General features: G+C 41.5%; 1 protein-coding gene across 1 annotated transcript in view; it reads right to left on the bottom strand.

The window, feature by feature from the left end:
* Positions 1-7,498: 7,498 nt before the first annotated feature.
* Positions 7,499-17,751, bottom strand: part of fam120c (family with sequence similarity 120 member C) — a 38,739-nt gene continuing 28,486 nt past the window's right edge. The window contains exons 14-17 of the mRNA XM_082519762.1: positions 16,302-16,539; positions 15,652-15,787; positions 13,883-13,946; positions 7,499-13,771 (exon numbers count right to left, since the gene is read on the bottom strand). Coding sequence (XP_082375888.1) covers positions 13,517-13,771; positions 13,883-13,946; positions 15,652-15,787; positions 16,302-16,539 — 693 coding nt within the window. The 3' untranslated portion in view covers positions 7,499-13,516. The remainder of the gene's footprint in view (positions 13,772-13,882; positions 13,947-15,651; positions 15,788-16,301; positions 16,540-17,751) is intronic.

The following is a 17,751-nucleotide window of genomic DNA, read 5'->3' on the forward strand; positions in this document are numbered from 1 at the left end:
AGCTCTTTACTGTTACTTTACTGATTTACTGTGACCGATACCGCGTCTTTAATATGAGATTTAAAAAGGTGTAAAACGTTCTTTACGTCCTCAACGACTGATAATAATAATGTGAGCAGCTATTTACAGTTTGCACTTTATGCTTTATTCTGCGTTTGTAATATGAAATGTTTGTAGCATAACAGCTACAAACACTTGGTAGAGCCTACATTAAGACAGACAGACACACACACACACACACACACACACACACACAGGGTTCACACACACACACGGTTTGTGTACCCGAAAAACCATAAAAGTGAGAGCGCTTTTACTTATCTTTGCTCAGAACCCCGCCCACTAAGTTCTGACCAATCCGGTCTTTAAGTCTGACATCGTAGGGTCGCTGTCAGACCGGATAGATAGGCTGAACTACTGTAATTCATTATTATCAAGATGTCCTAAAAATTCCCTGAAAAGCTTTCAGCTACTCGAAAATCCTGCAGCTAGAGTACTGACAGTACTGCATACTGCAGCTTCCAGTTTGGATTCGGGAAATTGACACTATCTCTACTTTTAAGATTAGGCTTAAAATTTCCCTTTTGCTAAAGCATATAGGGCTGGATCAGGTGACCCTGAATCCTCCCTTAGTTATGCTGCAGTAGGCGTAGGCTGCTGGGGGTTTCCATGATGGATTGAGTGTTTCTTCTTCAGTCACCTTTCTCACTCACTATGTGTTAATAGATTTCTCTGCATTGAATCATTCTTGTTCCTAATCTCTGGCTCTCTTCCACAGCATGTTTTTTGTATCCCTCTTATCCCCTCCCTGAGCCTGGTTTTGCCGTAGGTTTCTTCCTTGTCAAAAGAGAGTTTTTCCTTCCCGCTGTTGCCAAAGTGCTTGCTCCTAGGGCGTCATATGATTCTTGGGTTTTTCCTCTGTATGTGTTATTGCAGGGTCTAGTATAAAGTGCCTATTTTTAAAAAAAAAAAGGAACTGAAAATTGTTCCCGTCCTGGTTCCCTGCGAAAGCAAAAACCCGTGCCTCCACCGTGACAGAGCTGGAAACAGCTTGAGGTTATTGGTGCTCATCTCCTTATCAAGAGCATTCTCAGTCCATGTGACAAAGTCAGCCAGGGTGAGACTCCCTTCAAGGCTGTTGTCATCTTAAACTTTTCACAATATTAAGCACGAACTGCCTAGACTTACTTTATCATTTTAATCACTGGTGGTTCAAGAAATGAAGTGTAATCTCACAGACTCAGATTCATGGAATCACGGGTGTTTGAAAGATTTTATTGCATGTGTTGTAAAAAAGTTGTGTTTAACTGCAGTAACATCATAACTTACAGGGCAAAAAGTGACTTAATAACAATAATAATAACAACAACAATTATCATCATCATCATCATCATTATTATTATTATTATTATTAATACGACAGTGTATTTGCTAAAAACATCAGTCATAATCAGGACAATCTCAAGCCCACCAAGGGAGGGCTCCAGCAAAGTAAAATCTATGGCCAGGATTTCATTTAGCCTCGATGCCTACAAGTGGCCCATATAGCTATGCGATACCAACCCTGAATCTTTTGTAGTTTGACAACGCTCACAACCCTGGACCCACTGCTTGATGTCAGAGGACATCCCTGGGCAGTAACAGTGCTGTCTGACCAATTCGGTGGTATGCTATGGTCCTGGTGCAGCTGTCTCAGCTGAAGTCCCAGAGACTTTAGAGCATCTGGGAGGACAAGTTGGAGCACTTCCTCACCCCCATCAGGACGTGAAGTCTGCTGATAGAGTATGCCATCCTTCTCTACCAAACGGTCCCACTGACGTAGCAGAACCATAACTGGCTTGGGAACCTCGCTCCTCTCCCTTGGAGATGGCGGAGACTGCCTTTTCCAAAACACCAAGAAATCCCTCAGGTGTGGATCAGCCTGGTGTCCTCTGGCAAATGCTAAGCTTATGTACTAAGAAGTGGTCTGTGGTCACCACCTTGCTAATTGCCTATAATTTCCACCTATTGTCTATTCCATTTTCACAACAGCATGTGAAATTGATTGTCAATTAGTGGACAGTTTGATTTCACAGAAGTGTGACTGACTTGGAGTTACATTGTGTTGTTTAAGTGTTCCCTTTATTTTTTGAGCAGTGTATATACATCCCAAAAGGCTCACACAAGCTAGGTCCCTTAACTTTTGGTAGCTGTTGAAAGGATTAAGTTGTGGTATACCAATGGCCAGAAATGCCATTATTATTACTTCATCACAAAGTCAGGGGTGATCTGAGACGAGTGCTGCAAGGTACACTGTGCTGCAGATGTGCTGTTGCTATCCTCCATCTTCAAAATGCATCACCCTCCAGGACCTGAAGATCAGTGAAGCACCAGCCAAACCAATCTTAATATTGGAACAATATTATAGTTTGATGTTGAATTTCCACCACCTTTGCACCAGTGGTTAATGTTGAAACAATAATAAAATCATGATTAAAAATCAACAGGACTTCACAGATATTTCAATCAATACTAAACCACTGCAAATTACCATCAATGTCTTTTTCAGAGGTTTATTATCTAAAAAAAAAAAAAAAAAGGACACAATTTAACATGTCCAAAATAATATCTCTATAACATTGAGTGCCAGACCTGATCTAATAAAAAAAAAAAAGACATTTTTGCATCAATTAAGAAAACAGTTTATTTTATGAAAACATTTTTTTGTTAAATCTATTATTTACACAGTGTTTTCAGTTTACTCTGTGATGGGGCTGGACCCCCCAGGACCGTGACTCAGATGTTGCAGGACACTAAAAGCTGTAAGGCTTGCAAAGAAACAACAGAGAAGCACCTAGAAACACTGTGAGACTAGTTAACAGCACCCAGTGCAGGAGGAGTTTCAAGTGAAACCATTGTGAGACCTTCTCTCTTTAAATGCCCTCTTTTGCTTAGTCAGGCCCTTATTTTTTCCTCCCAGCCCAGTTAGGTCCAGAGGCCAGCTCAATTGTAATGGCAAAGGCCAGCATGCGACAGACTTGCACCTCCTGTGTGTTCCCTCCAATCAAAGAAAAGCCTTCCAGGTTTTGAATTAGTTTTTCTCTCTCTTCCTGATAATTTTGACAATGGAACAAAACATGTTTAATAGTTTACTACTACATTTCCCCATTTGATTTTTCCCTATAATGAACAGTGAACTGTTTAACCCAGTGTGTCCGAATCTGAATCGAGATATTGTCTCTTCTCTCCTGGTTCTCCTACTTTCCTTTGAATAGAATAAAACCCATCTCCCTGTCCTCTCCTCCTCCCACCGATTTGCCATCTTTCCCTTGTTTTCTGTTTTACCATGCTCTTCATTTCAGCTTTGCCAATACTGACATTTAAATCAACTTGATCTCCTTTAGCAGCCTGCTTTGCAATTTTATCTGCCACCTCATTGCCAATAACACCATAATGTGCTGGTATCCATACGAATTTAACTATCAGTCCCATTATATTTATTCTGTAGATTGTCTGTAAAATCTCAATTAAAATGTCTGGTCTGGCATCTGAATGACTTATCCAAGCTGGTCAATGATGAACTAGAGGGAACAGATTATTGTCCATAATGGCTTGTTATCCTCCACCCACTGAACAGCTAACAACAATGCCAACATTTCCCCTGTGCACACTGAAAGTCCATTATTGAGCCTTTTTCCAACCTTTATCTTCAATTCTGGAAAATTGAATGCCACACCCACTTGATTGCCTATATTTTTTGCTGCATCTGTATAGAGTTGTTCAAAATCATAAAATTGATTAATATAACCCTGCACTATATAGGAATTCAAAATAAATTCCTTGTCTTTGAAAACATGCGACACTGAAACCACCACGTGTGCTGCAGGCACTTTGGAAAATCTGATCACATTTCCACAGATAACCTAAGCAAGGATCTATAATCCAAAAATAATAGAAAAATGATTAAATATTTTTTAAAAAAGACCAGTAGAAAGTTACAACACTGGAACAAATTTATGACCAAAAACCTGAGGAGGTAAGACGATGGAGGGGATGGTTTCGGTTGCCGTGAGAAAGACAGTAGGCTGTATAGTTATCTCCCAGATCTGGTGTGATCCTAAAACTATACAAACTACTACCTCATTCCACAGCTCCCACTTTCTCCCTCAGTCCACCCCGGTCATATATTAACTTTATATGAGCATAATAAACATGGCCCTGCACTCTTGGAAACAGGACAGATGACCGGTCTTCAGAAAATCCTGCAGCCTTCTTCCCAGAAGCTCTTTGTTCTTGAGTCATAGGTAGGCATCTCCCAGGACAAACCTAGGAGAAATTTAAAAAAAAAAGTAGTAATAATAATAATACTACTACTACATCTTTAAATGATCACAACCAACAAAACCTGAACAAAACAAAAAGCATCAAAGAAGAGTCAAATAAGATGTGGGAGATGTTATGACGCATCATTTGAAGGCCAGCAGAAGGTGACATTAGATGTGCTGCTAATAAAACGTGTGAATTAAGGTATTTGTTTGCGGTACCTTTTAAACTCATCTTTGCTGATACTGTGTTTGAATATTATCACATGTATCTGCACTGCATAGGCTCAGGAGGGCATTTCCTGTTCTACATGCAATATATTTTTACAAAGCAAGAAACTTCTTCCTGACAGTGAGATACGAGAACAATGACAGCGAGCAGATGTGGGGAAAAAACAAACCCCAAAACAGTCAAACAGGGTTTTTAACATTGCTTCTCTGATTGTTTAGTGAACTTCTGTCATTGTCACTGAACCCTGGTAGATATACAAGATATTAAATGGTGGATGGCTCAGAAATTCCTGCAGCTAAAGAGGAGATCATTACCTGCCCTCACAACCATGTCAGAAATGACACTTTCCAGTTGTGTTTTATTCAACAACTCAGTATGATTAACTCAATTTTATAAAAAACAAACTCTAGGGACAGCCATGCATGCATTAATCTCCTCAAGGTTAGATAATTGCACTTTATGACACACTTTCAGGCAATATAACATGAGGTTGCTCTGCTGACCATCCCACAGTCTTGGCTAAGAACCAAAGTGATTGGGCTTTTTCTATCAGGACACCCATCCTCTCCCTGAGGAGATCAGTTTGACGAGCACACTGTTATCTTTTATATCCGTCTTAAAGACATTTTTAAAGCAGGTTTTTATCTCTTTAGTGTCCATAATTGTTTTACCACCTCCTCTACATTTTTTATTTGTGCTTTTAAAATACCTGCATTTCATTTTTAACTGTCCTTATTTCCCCTTTTAACTCCTTCCTCTGCCATTATTGATGTTCACTTTTTCCTCGTCATACATTTTTTATTTCCTCTGTCACATTATTCTTTACACATCAAAATCAACAGACATTGTGACGGTCCATCTGGATTTAAATGATAGATTCACACAGTTAACAGCGTGGAATAGTGGTCAAAGTTTTAGTCATTTTTGATGGGTCACATCACACTGGCCACTAATGAGTGGCATGACGGGAATCTGCAGTGTTTCTGGATGCAGCTGCTTTTTGAATTGAAAAAGGAAGAATGTGATACAACACCACAAACCTACAGCCGAAGCAAATCCAACATGCAAGCTTTTCCCCGTAACAAAAGCCTTTACGTTTTGCTATTTCTCTGTGGGCGCTATCCAAACACAGCCATTTCTAAACATCAATTTGTGTTATTATATTAATAAAACGCAAATGAAACCCTCAGCTTTCTGCCTGTGTGGTGTTCAGAGGTGATACTAAAGGTTTGGGTGGGCCCCCTGCAGATTTTCACACTTCAAACTGGTTAGTCTGATGTTTGGAATGACTGCAGTAAACGATGTGGAGTCACTATTTTAAACATGTACGCATAAAGTGTGTGCGGCAGAGAGTTAAACTAAAGCAGGGATCCCGTATCATTCTACATTATTAGGTGGCGCTAACATGCTAACCCGAGCACAGTCACAGCCTCTGGAAACATCGGCTGCTTGGTTTACAGTAACCCTGTCCCCGTCAGAATCACAGCAGTATCTGTTAAAGGAGGATGGAAAGCAGCCACTGCCACCGTGTGTGGAATATTTATCTGAGCCTGCCTCAGAAGTAGCTAGCCCGCTGTTAGCTCACAAAGCTAGCTGACAGCTACCTCGAATTGGCGGTTCTCGACCTGCTGTCATATCCGCACCGCACGCGACAACACACACCTGCCTGTAGGCTCGGTACTTCCCCCCGTAACTAATCGAGTGTTTGGGTGCCGACCTACAGTAGTGGTTTACCTCAGAAGCCTCCCTGTAGCCTGGGTGGCCCCCCATATCATCGTCGCCATCTTTCCGAGCGGAGCGGTTTGCAGCCAGCTGCTGATACGCACAAATATCGCGAGATTCATGTGTCGTGCCGGGATTTTTTATTTTTATTTTTTTTAACGCGTATATAATCCCCGAGCTTATAAAATATCAAGATTTCCCACTTTCAGGACTTCTTACTTCAGAGTGGGCGCCAATAATATGAAAATTTTGTGGGGGGGGGGGGGGGGGGAGGTAAACTTCATGATAGATTTAGGCGATAGATTTAGTGGAGTCGTTTTTTTATGAAGTTCCAGTCTGAAAGTCACTGTTAAGCATAAATTAGCAGAATGCTAGAAAATTAAATTAAAATTTTATGTCTAGAAGACAGTGTAAATAATAATTTTAAGCGCTTAGTTCTATCATGAGCGCCCTCTGCCGCTCTCCAACGTGAATTGCAGCCAATTTCTACATAACGGGAGTCAAAGGAAGTGGAGTCACTCTCGATAGATTGGCTCCGATTTTACATACATCTTCAGCAGAGGTGCTTTTTACTTCTTTATTTAAAGAATTTACACCTGGGTCATTTCTTATTAAGTCATTGGGAGGAGCCAGCGAAGTAGTAGCACACCAAGAAGAGCGCATCTACTGATCGTGAAGATTTTGAAACTTAAATTTCAAAGCCGTAACACACATCTGCGAGTACTGAGAAAATTATTTTAACACAGAAGGAATTACATCTAGAAGTTTGTTTTCTTAAATATAAATATGGATAAAAAGGATAAGGTTGAACTTTTTTCTTTGACCAACCAAAACAATATGACAGGACCCTTTAAAGCAGGGGTGGGGAACTCCAGGCCTCAAAGGCTGGTGTCCTGCAGGTTTTAGATGTGTCAGTGATTCAACACAGCTGATTCAGATGGCTACATTACCCTACTCACCATATCTTGAAGTACTCCAGATGGCTGGTAATGAACTAATCATTTGATTCTGGTATGTTGACCCTGGATGATATCTAAAACTGCAGAACACTGGACCTTGAGGCCTGGAGTTCCCCACCCCTGCTTTACAGGTTATCCAAAGTGGACTTTTTGAAGTTTCCTCCAGTGAATCTGTTTTTTTTTTCTTTTTAAAATCCCTCTACATCACAGACATTACATTGGTGCAAATTTTGCTATTAAAATCCCTCAAAAATTCAATGAATGAAGACACAGGACACAGGAAATACTTTTTTTTACTAAAAGAATAAATTTTATTTCAGCACTGTAAGTCATTTCCCAACCAGTACAAACATGACTGCCATCTTTGTCTCTTTCTGAACCATTCCTCCCCTGCCTCTGTGAGATCAGACCACCAACAGCCAGACAAATTAAAAACAAAAGAACAAAAAAAACTTTCTCTCACCTTTCCACAAACCGTCTGGTGCTTCCATAATGCTAACAATGATGACAAATTATACCAACCATAATTATAACAGCAATAATGATGATGATAATATTTCTATAACAATAATATTATGGATAAATTTTAACCCTTTTTTCGCTGCACAGGTAGTTTTTGGGTGGTTCCGGGTACTGATGCGTTGACCGATGTGATGTGAAACGGCCCCCAACTTGACGGGGACTTGGCCACGAAGGGAGGGAGGTGGAAGGGGGGGGACAGGTTATTCTGAACCTTCTGGGGGGCTGTTGAGGGGGGGAGAGTGGCAGTGTAGAGAGAGACAGAAATTAGGGACCCTTATTCAAACCGGACAAGAATGCTGTGAGATTTCCTGGACAGATACAACCCAACCGATGACTCCTTTCTGTATGACAGAAGATAATACTGTTTCATTTCTACAATAATACATGCACACACTCCTGTTCCGGGGCTTTTGCTTCTCTTCAGAGGATGCTCCCGTTTTCGTGGGCAGAGAGGTGGGGGTTACTTTTAACCAGCTTTATGACACAAATACTATCATTTCAGTCAGAGAGCAAGAATTTTCCTCACAGCGCTTCAGCTGAGACGGTTTAAACCTCCTGATTTAAATCAGAAACTGGAAATAAAATTTTATGATGATCAAAGCGAGATGTAAGCCATGGATTGGAATTTGTTAACTAGGACTGCAGCTAAGGCTTGCTTTATTGATTCCTTCAAAATAAAACCGCTTTTAGCAGAGAAAATGTCTTAAAATTGCTTCTTTTTATTTGAACAAAAGCCTCTAAACCAATAAATGCCCTAACTAAGATGGAAAATAATTTTTATTCACTATAAAAACAGGATGTTGACTATGGACTGGGATTAACTAACAAGTTCTGCAACTTGCAATGATTTTCACTACTGATGTCAAAAGTAACAGACAGCATCTTAAAATCTCTTATTTTTGTCAGACCAACTGTCTAAAATTTATATATTTAGCCTAAATCATATCCGATCATGAAGTCAATGATGCAGCTAACAATTCCTTTAAATATAACTTAATGATTGCACTAAAATGTGCCAGGAAGTAGCTGTATTTTCTGCAGCTTGATGAGACTAACGTCAATTAGCTTGTTATGGTTTAAACGTACAAATGTCAGAATAAAACACTAATTTCCACCAAGAGATCGGCCCTACATCTACCAAATATGCATTCTGATTTTTAGTAAGTGACAGAAAATTGCTCATCTTGCAGCAGCAAAACGGCATAATTAAAATCGCAAGTTCAAGTCCACAAAACTATGAGATTCTATCAAATTATTTTGTATGAGAAGCCCGAAAGCTCTGAAAGCAGATCCTCATGGCTAAAATGTTTATTTCCTTGATGTGAATAAATCTCCTGGATGGTCGATCAATCTCAGATTCGCACTGTGAGGAAAACTGTCTCTCTTTCCTCCGCCTCAGTGCCCACGTACAGCATGAAAAGACCCGCTCAGCTCAAGTCCTGGGAGCTAAAAGACAATGTTTTGAAGAAGAAGAAGAAAAAAAAAAAGCAATAGAGGGTGCCAAGAAGCTCGGCGTGACAGAGAACATATTTGTCAGGTGTCGTTCCTTCTTCCCGTGTGTGTGGTTACTTGTAATAATTTGATGTGATAGGAGCAAGTGGAGCAGTTCACACCGCCTAAAACTTCACCATGAGGAGCGAGCGGGAGATTTTGATGAGACGCTCACTCGCCGCCCAGTCCGTCTGCATCTCCACGAAAACCACAGTATGAAAAACAACAAAAATAAAAATGAAACACCACACCGTTACCTCACAGATCTGTCGGATAAATCACACGTGCTGTAATGTCATTATACATATAATCATCAGAAACTTATTACTCAGGGTGGAGGGGCGGGGAGCTGTCAATGTTGGGCAGGGGGAGGGGCTATAGAGGAGCTTGTTTTTGGGGGGGCGGTGGGATAGACGGGGATACTAGGTGTACTTTGGTTCTCAGGTGTTCACAAGAGATATTTCGCTGCTTTGTGCAAGGGCGCAGAGTTGAGCTTTGATTAACGACGAAGAGCGAAAACTCGTTATCGGGGATAATATGAGAATCGAACATAGTGCAGACGACGATTTTCAATCCGAAAAAACGGGCAATATTTACTTACGTACAATAATAAAACGGTGAAGTGGTCTACAGATGCCATATAAAATACAGGTAAGGAAAATGGCGATCGTTACAGTTCAAATCTCTAGGTTGGCTAAGCGTATTTCAGTACTAACTGAAGCGATGGTAGAAGGATTAGATTAGAAGATGTAATAACATTAAAAATAGTAAGAAAAAACACATTTTGCACAATTGAATAAAACAGTTTTGATTTTTTTTTCTGATTTTTTTTAAATCCACTCTGGCTAGATACATACAGAAACTGATTATCAACGTTAATATAACCTTTACTGTTAGTTGGGTTGATTAAGGGGGCGGGGCAGCCCGAAGAGAAAAAGAGAAAAAATAAAAACGGCCAATAGAAACGGTCCTAAAGGGGCTAACGGAGCGGCAGAGAAGGAGGTGAAAGGAAACTGAGATACAGTGGGAGGAGGACAGGGGTGGGATTAACCTGTGTGGAGGATATCTGTGTGCGTGTCTGCAGTGGGCTTGATTTATGTGTGTATGTGTCTGTGTGTGTTTTCGTGGATGTAAGTACTCTACAAGGAGGCCGAGGAAAAATTTGAGGGTGGGAGAAAAGAATAAATGGATGAACAGCGAGAAGAAGTGTCATAGCAGGGGCGGGTTAGAGGATAACAAGCATAAAAATCACTGATCAAATACCTATCAAACTAAAACAGACGAGGACAAAAGAGGGACACTACATCATGTGTTGTGTTGACTTTTTTTTTTCCTTTTTTTTTTCCAAACTATCTACTGTGTAACTCAGGATTTAACATCTATATATCCGTGTGTTTATTATGTGCGTGTATTCTAAAAATGTGTCAGTGTGCGCGTGTTTCTCCAATCTGTGTCCATGCAGCAAAAACTTGAACGTGAATGTGGGATTTTTTTTTTTTTCTTCCTCCTCGCGGTCAGTAGAAAGTGTTACCAAAAAAGATCTCCGATGAACTGATGACCACTCCACTGGGAACTGAAACTGCACGAAAAGAAATCACTTCAGCACGAAAGCAGAGAGAATGCCGCTGGTAACAAATCAACTGATTCCTCTGTGTGTGTGTTTATGTATTGTGAACGTGTGTGTGTGTGTGTGTGTAACTGTTATCTGGCGAGCGAATCGAGAGAGGGCATCAAATACCAGGTCACACTCTGGATCGCCGCAGAAAAGCCATCTTCTAACAATGTACTGCTGTAATACACGTATTTGTAGTAATGTCAAAAGTTGAAAGCAGTTAAGTATATGACTCCTAGTAATTCTAGACTTAGTATTTCGGCCAGTGGAGCTATATTCTCTAGCCTAGTCTTGGTGTCTGTTTTACAGTCCTGTGTTAAGCCCCGACACTGTTTACCTACTCTCAACCTAAGAACACCTAAAGTGCTCGTAGATCCCTACCCATTAACGGCTAACTAGTCCGAACCTTTTTTTGATTTCATTTGGTGTTGGTGTAAGAGGCGGCGGCGTGGCCTCGGCGGGCCTACGCTCACGGCTGGGTCGACTGTCAGCGTGTCACTGTAAATGGCTGAGTTCATAACAGAGGGGATGTCTGACGCGACTACATTAACACTTACTTATATATATTTATATATATAGTCAGGGTCTTCTGTTTCCTTCAAAAAACAAAAAAGAAACGAAAAAAGAAAGAAAAAAAAAAGCATTTCATAGGAGCTTTTTTCTTCCGTGTTAAATTTTGTGGCACACGATGAAGCGCAAGTCATCAATGTAGTAAGAAAATAAGGTGCTTCTTTGCTGACTTGCCCTTTTTTCCATGTGACGAGTTTATTTCAGCCTCTCTACGTACGTTTTAGAGATTACAACGACCATGGCCAGCATCTCTCAGGCAGTATCTGTCGCTCTACTGCTTTGACGTTTGCAGTTGTGCTACAGCTAATCGTTAAGAAGGTACATGCTTGTATTTCCTTTGTCAGATGAGACGTTACTGTGTGTGTGTGGAGGTGGGGGACACATTTCATTCTCTACAAACATAAATGCTCTAATAAAACATTTCCTAGAAGTCTCAGATTGTGAGCGGCACGCTCGGGGGTCCGCCACGAGGCCTCCCTCTCCCCTGTCAAGTGACGATGCGGTCCAGCCCGTGAAGGCTCGCGCCACGCTCGGCTGAGGCGCTTCAGGGGCAGGGAAGTGCTTCCTGCTGGTCTAAAGTGACACACCGGAGCTTCGCCGAGCAGCGGCTCTCAGTGTCGGGCATTCGTAATGACAACAGCTGCTCAATCTTTTGAGGCTTTGCTGCCACGCCCCTTTTATATCACATGTGTCTTATGAAAATACACTTTGGAAATAGTTTTTAAGAAATCTGAAATGATTCCCAGGATCTCCTCGACGTGGACGATCAAGACTCCTTTTAGCTTCATAGCAAAGTGAATGTATGAGGGCAGTCTGAGGGGAACTCTGCCTGGCAGCAGTCGCCCAAAAACCTCACCGCTCATTTCCATCTTTTACTGGACAGTTTCCATTCCTACGTTTTTGGCCTTTAACTGAAGAAGGTGCCTCAGAGAGGTTGTCATTTCTATATCAACTGTTAGAGGACTGTCCAGTGTGGTTTAACATTTTTTAAAACAAAGTGCTTCTTTGTCTGAAACCACTCTGTTCACATTCTGACGTCTCTCAAATAGATCTCTACCTTTAAATGTAGATCTATGTGTCATAATGATTTAATCGGGCGCGGGGAACGCCCCTCACCGACTGTCAATTCAACTGTCTAGGGGCTTGTTGAAATCCATTATATTTAAATAGAACATTAAGTGCTTCTGCTGGGGTAGTACAATCAAAGCTTTGGGAGGAGGGGGCCGGGGTGAGGGGTGGGACAATAACATAATAATGCAATTTTTTTTTCTTTTTTTGGAGGGTCGGGGGGAAATCTTGCATACTGTAGGGCTTAAGGTGCATAAATTCATGGGATCTCTTAGCACAGCTAAGTACTAGGCTATGCTACACTGGGCAAAGTAAGATATCACACTAATGCCGTGGTGGTGCAGAAGTGCTTCAGTGACTGATTAACCAATCAAATCAATCAATCAAAGAATAAAACGAAACAAAAAATAACGGGGTTTGATGCGAGTGCTACCGCTGCATGTTTAGCAGCGCTGCCCGCCGACCTGGTTGCAGAATGGAGTTTGGCAAGGGTCGCTGCACAGAAGAGTCAGACTCTGAACATCTCTGACCTCTCGTGAGTTGGCTATGGCAACAAACCACATCAACATACAACGACTGCCTGTCACCGTTGCTGCATGCTTAACGTTTGTGTGCAGAGTCGAACAACGGGACGACTCAAAAAACTAAATAATCAAACTGTACAAACAGCCCTAATAAACGGGGGCGGGATTGATTAAAGATGTGGCGGTGATGGGGCGGGGTTTTAAGCTTATTTCACTCTGAGTGCGGATAGGGGAGGATTTTTTTCTTTTGACAGGTGGGGCGCTTACGGACTCATGGAAAAACGTCTCTTTAGAAACAATGTAAAACCATATGAGAAAACTTATAGGGGGGAGGGGGGAACGGCTAACTGGTTTAGCTAATCACACGTCGCAGCAGAGGAGGCGAGGACGGGCCTCCCGTCGCCTCCTGCGCCGTGTGATGATGTGCACAGCTAGCAGACAGGGCTACAAAAACAGGGAAAGGCAGTCGAACACAGATAACTCTCTTAGAGCAGCACATCCTGATAAGGATGCCATCACTCCTCCTTCTGTAGTGCTCCGTCTGACGGGCAGTCGTCAAGGCAACAGGGGTCCTCCACTTCCACCCCCTCTGATTGGTTGTCTCTGCTGGCTAAGGCACACGGGGTTGGCTGGGCCAGGGGAGTCAGCTCCAAGGGCTGGCCGATGGCGGAGGCTGCTGAGCTGCCATTCAGCTGCTGAGAGGCAACCTCTGGCGTGGAGCCCACCTCCTCGGAGGGCTTTGGGGGACTGCTGGATGGGGGGGACGACGTCTGGGGAAGGAGAGACAGAAATGTTGGAGTGCAACAAAGTTGACGTCCACGCCTGATTTCAGTGTTCACCTGAGAGTACAGAGGCTTGTCTGGGTTTGTCTGCTGTCACACCTGTGTTCTGTTGGCAGTTGTCTTCTTCCCTCCCCTTAGTTTTGCTGGAGTCTCTTTACCCCTCCTGTGGTGCACAAAGAGAAAGGCTTTTTAAAAAAAGTCTCCACTGGGTTAACATTACAGTTCTTTTAGGTCGGCTCCAATGCATGAAGTGGCTAGTATAACCTTTAGGCCTTTGACTAGAGATGAACTAACTGGCTGGTGACCAGAGCAGCTGATCAGCCTCAAATATATCCAGTTCTGTAGCTTTATATTCAGTCTTTTTAGAATGATTTTACATAATGTAAACAGGAGGGAGGGAAAAATACTACACACTAGTTTAAAAGCAGGAAAACACAGGAAACGGTCAAAACACAACTCAATATTCAGGATTAAACTAAATTAGGGCTGCCACAAACGATTATTTTGATAGTCGACTAGTCACCGATTATTTTTGCGATTAGTCGACTAATCAGATCATCATCCATTGGACGTACAACGTACAGCTTATTGCACCAGCAGCATCTGCTCTTATATAACTATCATTAGCTTACAGCTTTAAGTGTTTAAGGTGCTAACTAAAAATAAAGACAAGATGATAGTTTATTAAATTTTAATGACATTTGCAGATTGTTTCGGTGAGGTTTAATAAACTCCTTGCTATCTAAAATATAACAGGACACCGGAGTAAATTCTCGAGCATCTCACACTTCTGATAATCAGCCGTCTGCTTGACATTTATTCAGCTGTGTAAAAACTTTAATCTCAGCCAAACCGATTTACTCAGGAATAAATAAAATACAAAAAAAAAGCCAAACAATAACATTTTTAATTTATCTAAGTGACTCATATATTTAACATGAGCAGCGAAAGACGGCGGTGGGTTTGAAAACGATTTGCCGGGAGTCCGGTGTTCTCACGGCTCTAGTGAGCCTTGAACCCCGGCTAGCTATCGAGCTAGTGGGTAACAGACGCCTCCGAAAACGTCGGAGCGCTTTTGAAAATATGTGGTGTCTTGATAAACTGAGCAGATATTTGAGGTTTACACAGCTACATTCTCGCCTGAAAATATGTTAAACGTTTATTTTGTGACCCAGAAAGAATAATAAGAGTAACATTAAAACTAACTAGCTGCCGCCATTGTTGGAAACTGAGCTGGGCCGCGCTATGAATTCTGGGATACAGCTTCTTCTTCGGGGTTTAACGGCAGCTGGCATCCTTGTACATGCAGTGCTGCCCTCTTCTGTTTCAGTCCGTTATTACACTCTTAAATCCTGCTTTGATAGTCGACGTAATCGTGACTAGTCGACTAATCGTGGCAGCCCTAAACTAAATGCTGTTCTACTTATCATGTAGTTGAAAGAATAACCAACTCATATTGCGCATTTGGGATGGTGACTTCACGGCGGTCATCTTTTGTACAGGCTATGATCGACACAGGATTTGTTTCATTAAGTAGTGATCTCTTTTTTACAACTGTCTGTCCTTGAAGTCCGAACAGTAAGAGCTGACTTTACAAACTTGATCCAAGAAAGAGGCGATCGATGGTTTTCAGAGGCTGAAGAAGACTCGTCACTATAAGAAAGATGAATTTTGAGAAGAATTTGTTTCCCTGTCAATGTAGATTTTTACTACTTTGATATATTAATTAGATACCAGAGCTGTTAATAAACGGAAAGAAGCCCAGAGACTATGGCTCAAACGACATCATGACTTTTTAAACTCAAGCCGCTTATTCAAACCCTGCAATGTGTTTATTTTACTTGAAAAAAAATTATAGCAGAACTCACCCTTTCCCGGCTCCCACTGACACCACCTGCATGTTCAAGCCCCCTCTCCCACGGACTGGTTTGTTGCCAGCCCACTGACCAACCACCATGCCAGCGATCTCCAGTTTCCCTCCCTGAGGGGGGATGGACTGAATGCCTGAAAGAAAAGATTGCAAAGTCACTACACACCAACTCCCTGTGTTCCTGTTTATATTCCATATTATCTTAATAGGACATAAACTGCGTATTTATCTATATTCTACCATGTTTTGTCACCTAGTAGATAACCAAGCACACAGTTTTATACCAACAAGAAACTGTACAACATTAGTCTGGAGTCAGAAACATTTTCTTGTATCAATTAAATGTAACTGCATTACATACAAGACAACTTTCTGTTCAATCTGTAAAAGGAAATCTATTCTGCTTCATACTGAGGTCAGTGTATATTCAACGACTACTTGAGTCGTACAAATCTCAGTTTTCAGACTGCTCCAAATGCTCAAGAAGTATTTTCCTGCTTTGTAACTCACAGAGTGGATATTTATAATATGGTCATCTCAGAGCTCAAATGTTTTGTTTGCAACAAACAATCAGAAAAAAGTTGCTTAAAAGAAGTTGGAAAGGAGCTCAAACTACTTGTTTCAAACAGTGGATGAACTGTGGCATACCTGGGAAGCCTCGGGGTCTGTGCTGGGCTGGGTGGTGTGGATGATGTGGGTGATGCGGGGGCATGCCGCCCATGGGACGGGGTGGGTAGAGAGGAGGCATGGGGTAGAAAGGGGGCATCATGGCAGGGGGAAGGAAGGCAGGAGGTGGAAGAGGTGGTGGTGGAGGAGGAGGGCGAGACAGGTTAATGCCCTCGAGGATCGCCTGGCGCATCTTCTCGACCTTGGACACCAGCTCTTCCTGCAGAGAAGAAAGAATTACGGCTGTTAATACGCGACAGATACAGAGTAGATCCCACTTTCTCTTTAACTGTCACTTTTATTATCCATAAAACTGGAGTGGGCATATTGATGTATGGAAAAATAATAATAATAAAAAATAATAATAAAAATAAGTGTTTCTCTCTGATGGCGACTCAGTGCTACGTTTTTCCTCCCACGCCAATAGTGTAACTCCATACATATAGATATCTATTAACTTATCTTCCTCCAATCTCTTATGTATGCACCTATGTGGGTCAGGACGTAGTTAGTTGTACTCTCACAGTTCTGGATGTAGCATGCACCACACTCATTAACCCCCCCAAATCTATCCTGCTTATTTTAACTTGTCCTGTTTCCGAGGCTGCATGTCTGCATTCTGTCTTATTGAAGTTCTATTTTTGCAAAAAGTTAAATATAAATATATTCTTGCCATACGGTAAGTCACTTTATTACAAAGGTTTAATAACATATGAAACACAGCACAAGCCCATTTTAGCCCATGTGACACCGTCACAATGATTTCAAACACAATTTTTATTCATTTTCAATCTGCTGTCATTTCAGCTGTGAGGATGAATAAAGCTTTTTTCTGAAGCTCTTTATCACAGGTCTGTGTGCTTCCTCCTGTACTCATTTTTCATTCTGTTCTTTTAATGTCTACTTTAAAATTTGGCCATGGGATAACAGCTGGAAACTTTGTTAACACACACATTCAGAGACATGGTGACTCATTTGCACTTCTCCTGATAAAGTGAACTGAGCAGCCAGCCTCCACCACGGTCACTGATTAGGGCTTCAACCAAAAAACACAAAACAAGTCTTTAATTCCTTCAATAATTCAGTTTTGTATTTGTGTTAATTCTTATAGTACTTTCTATTTTTTTTATTAATTTAGCTGTTTAGCATGATGAAACATCGCTGCCCTAGCAAGCTAGCAACAGAAATATAAAGTTAAAGTGATCAGTGATATTCTATTAATGTAAATTTACAGTACCCTACAGGAACTAATGCGTTAATAAGGCAAGTTTTGTATCACGGCTGGGTAAGCTGATACTGTGTGTTTATTTTGGGGATTTTAAAGGCTTCGTTTGACTGGAACAGCACAGGAACACTGGAATGGACCTGAGCTCAGAGCGCTGCGGTAAGCATCAGGCCCATGGGCTGCCAGATGAGCTCCTATATGAAGTAC

Source organism: Aulonocara stuartgranti (genome assembly GCF_965226115.1).
Source record: "Aulonocara stuartgranti genome assembly, chromosome: 20".
NCBI lineage: Eukaryota > Metazoa > Chordata > Actinopteri > Cichliformes > Cichlidae > Aulonocara > Aulonocara stuartgranti.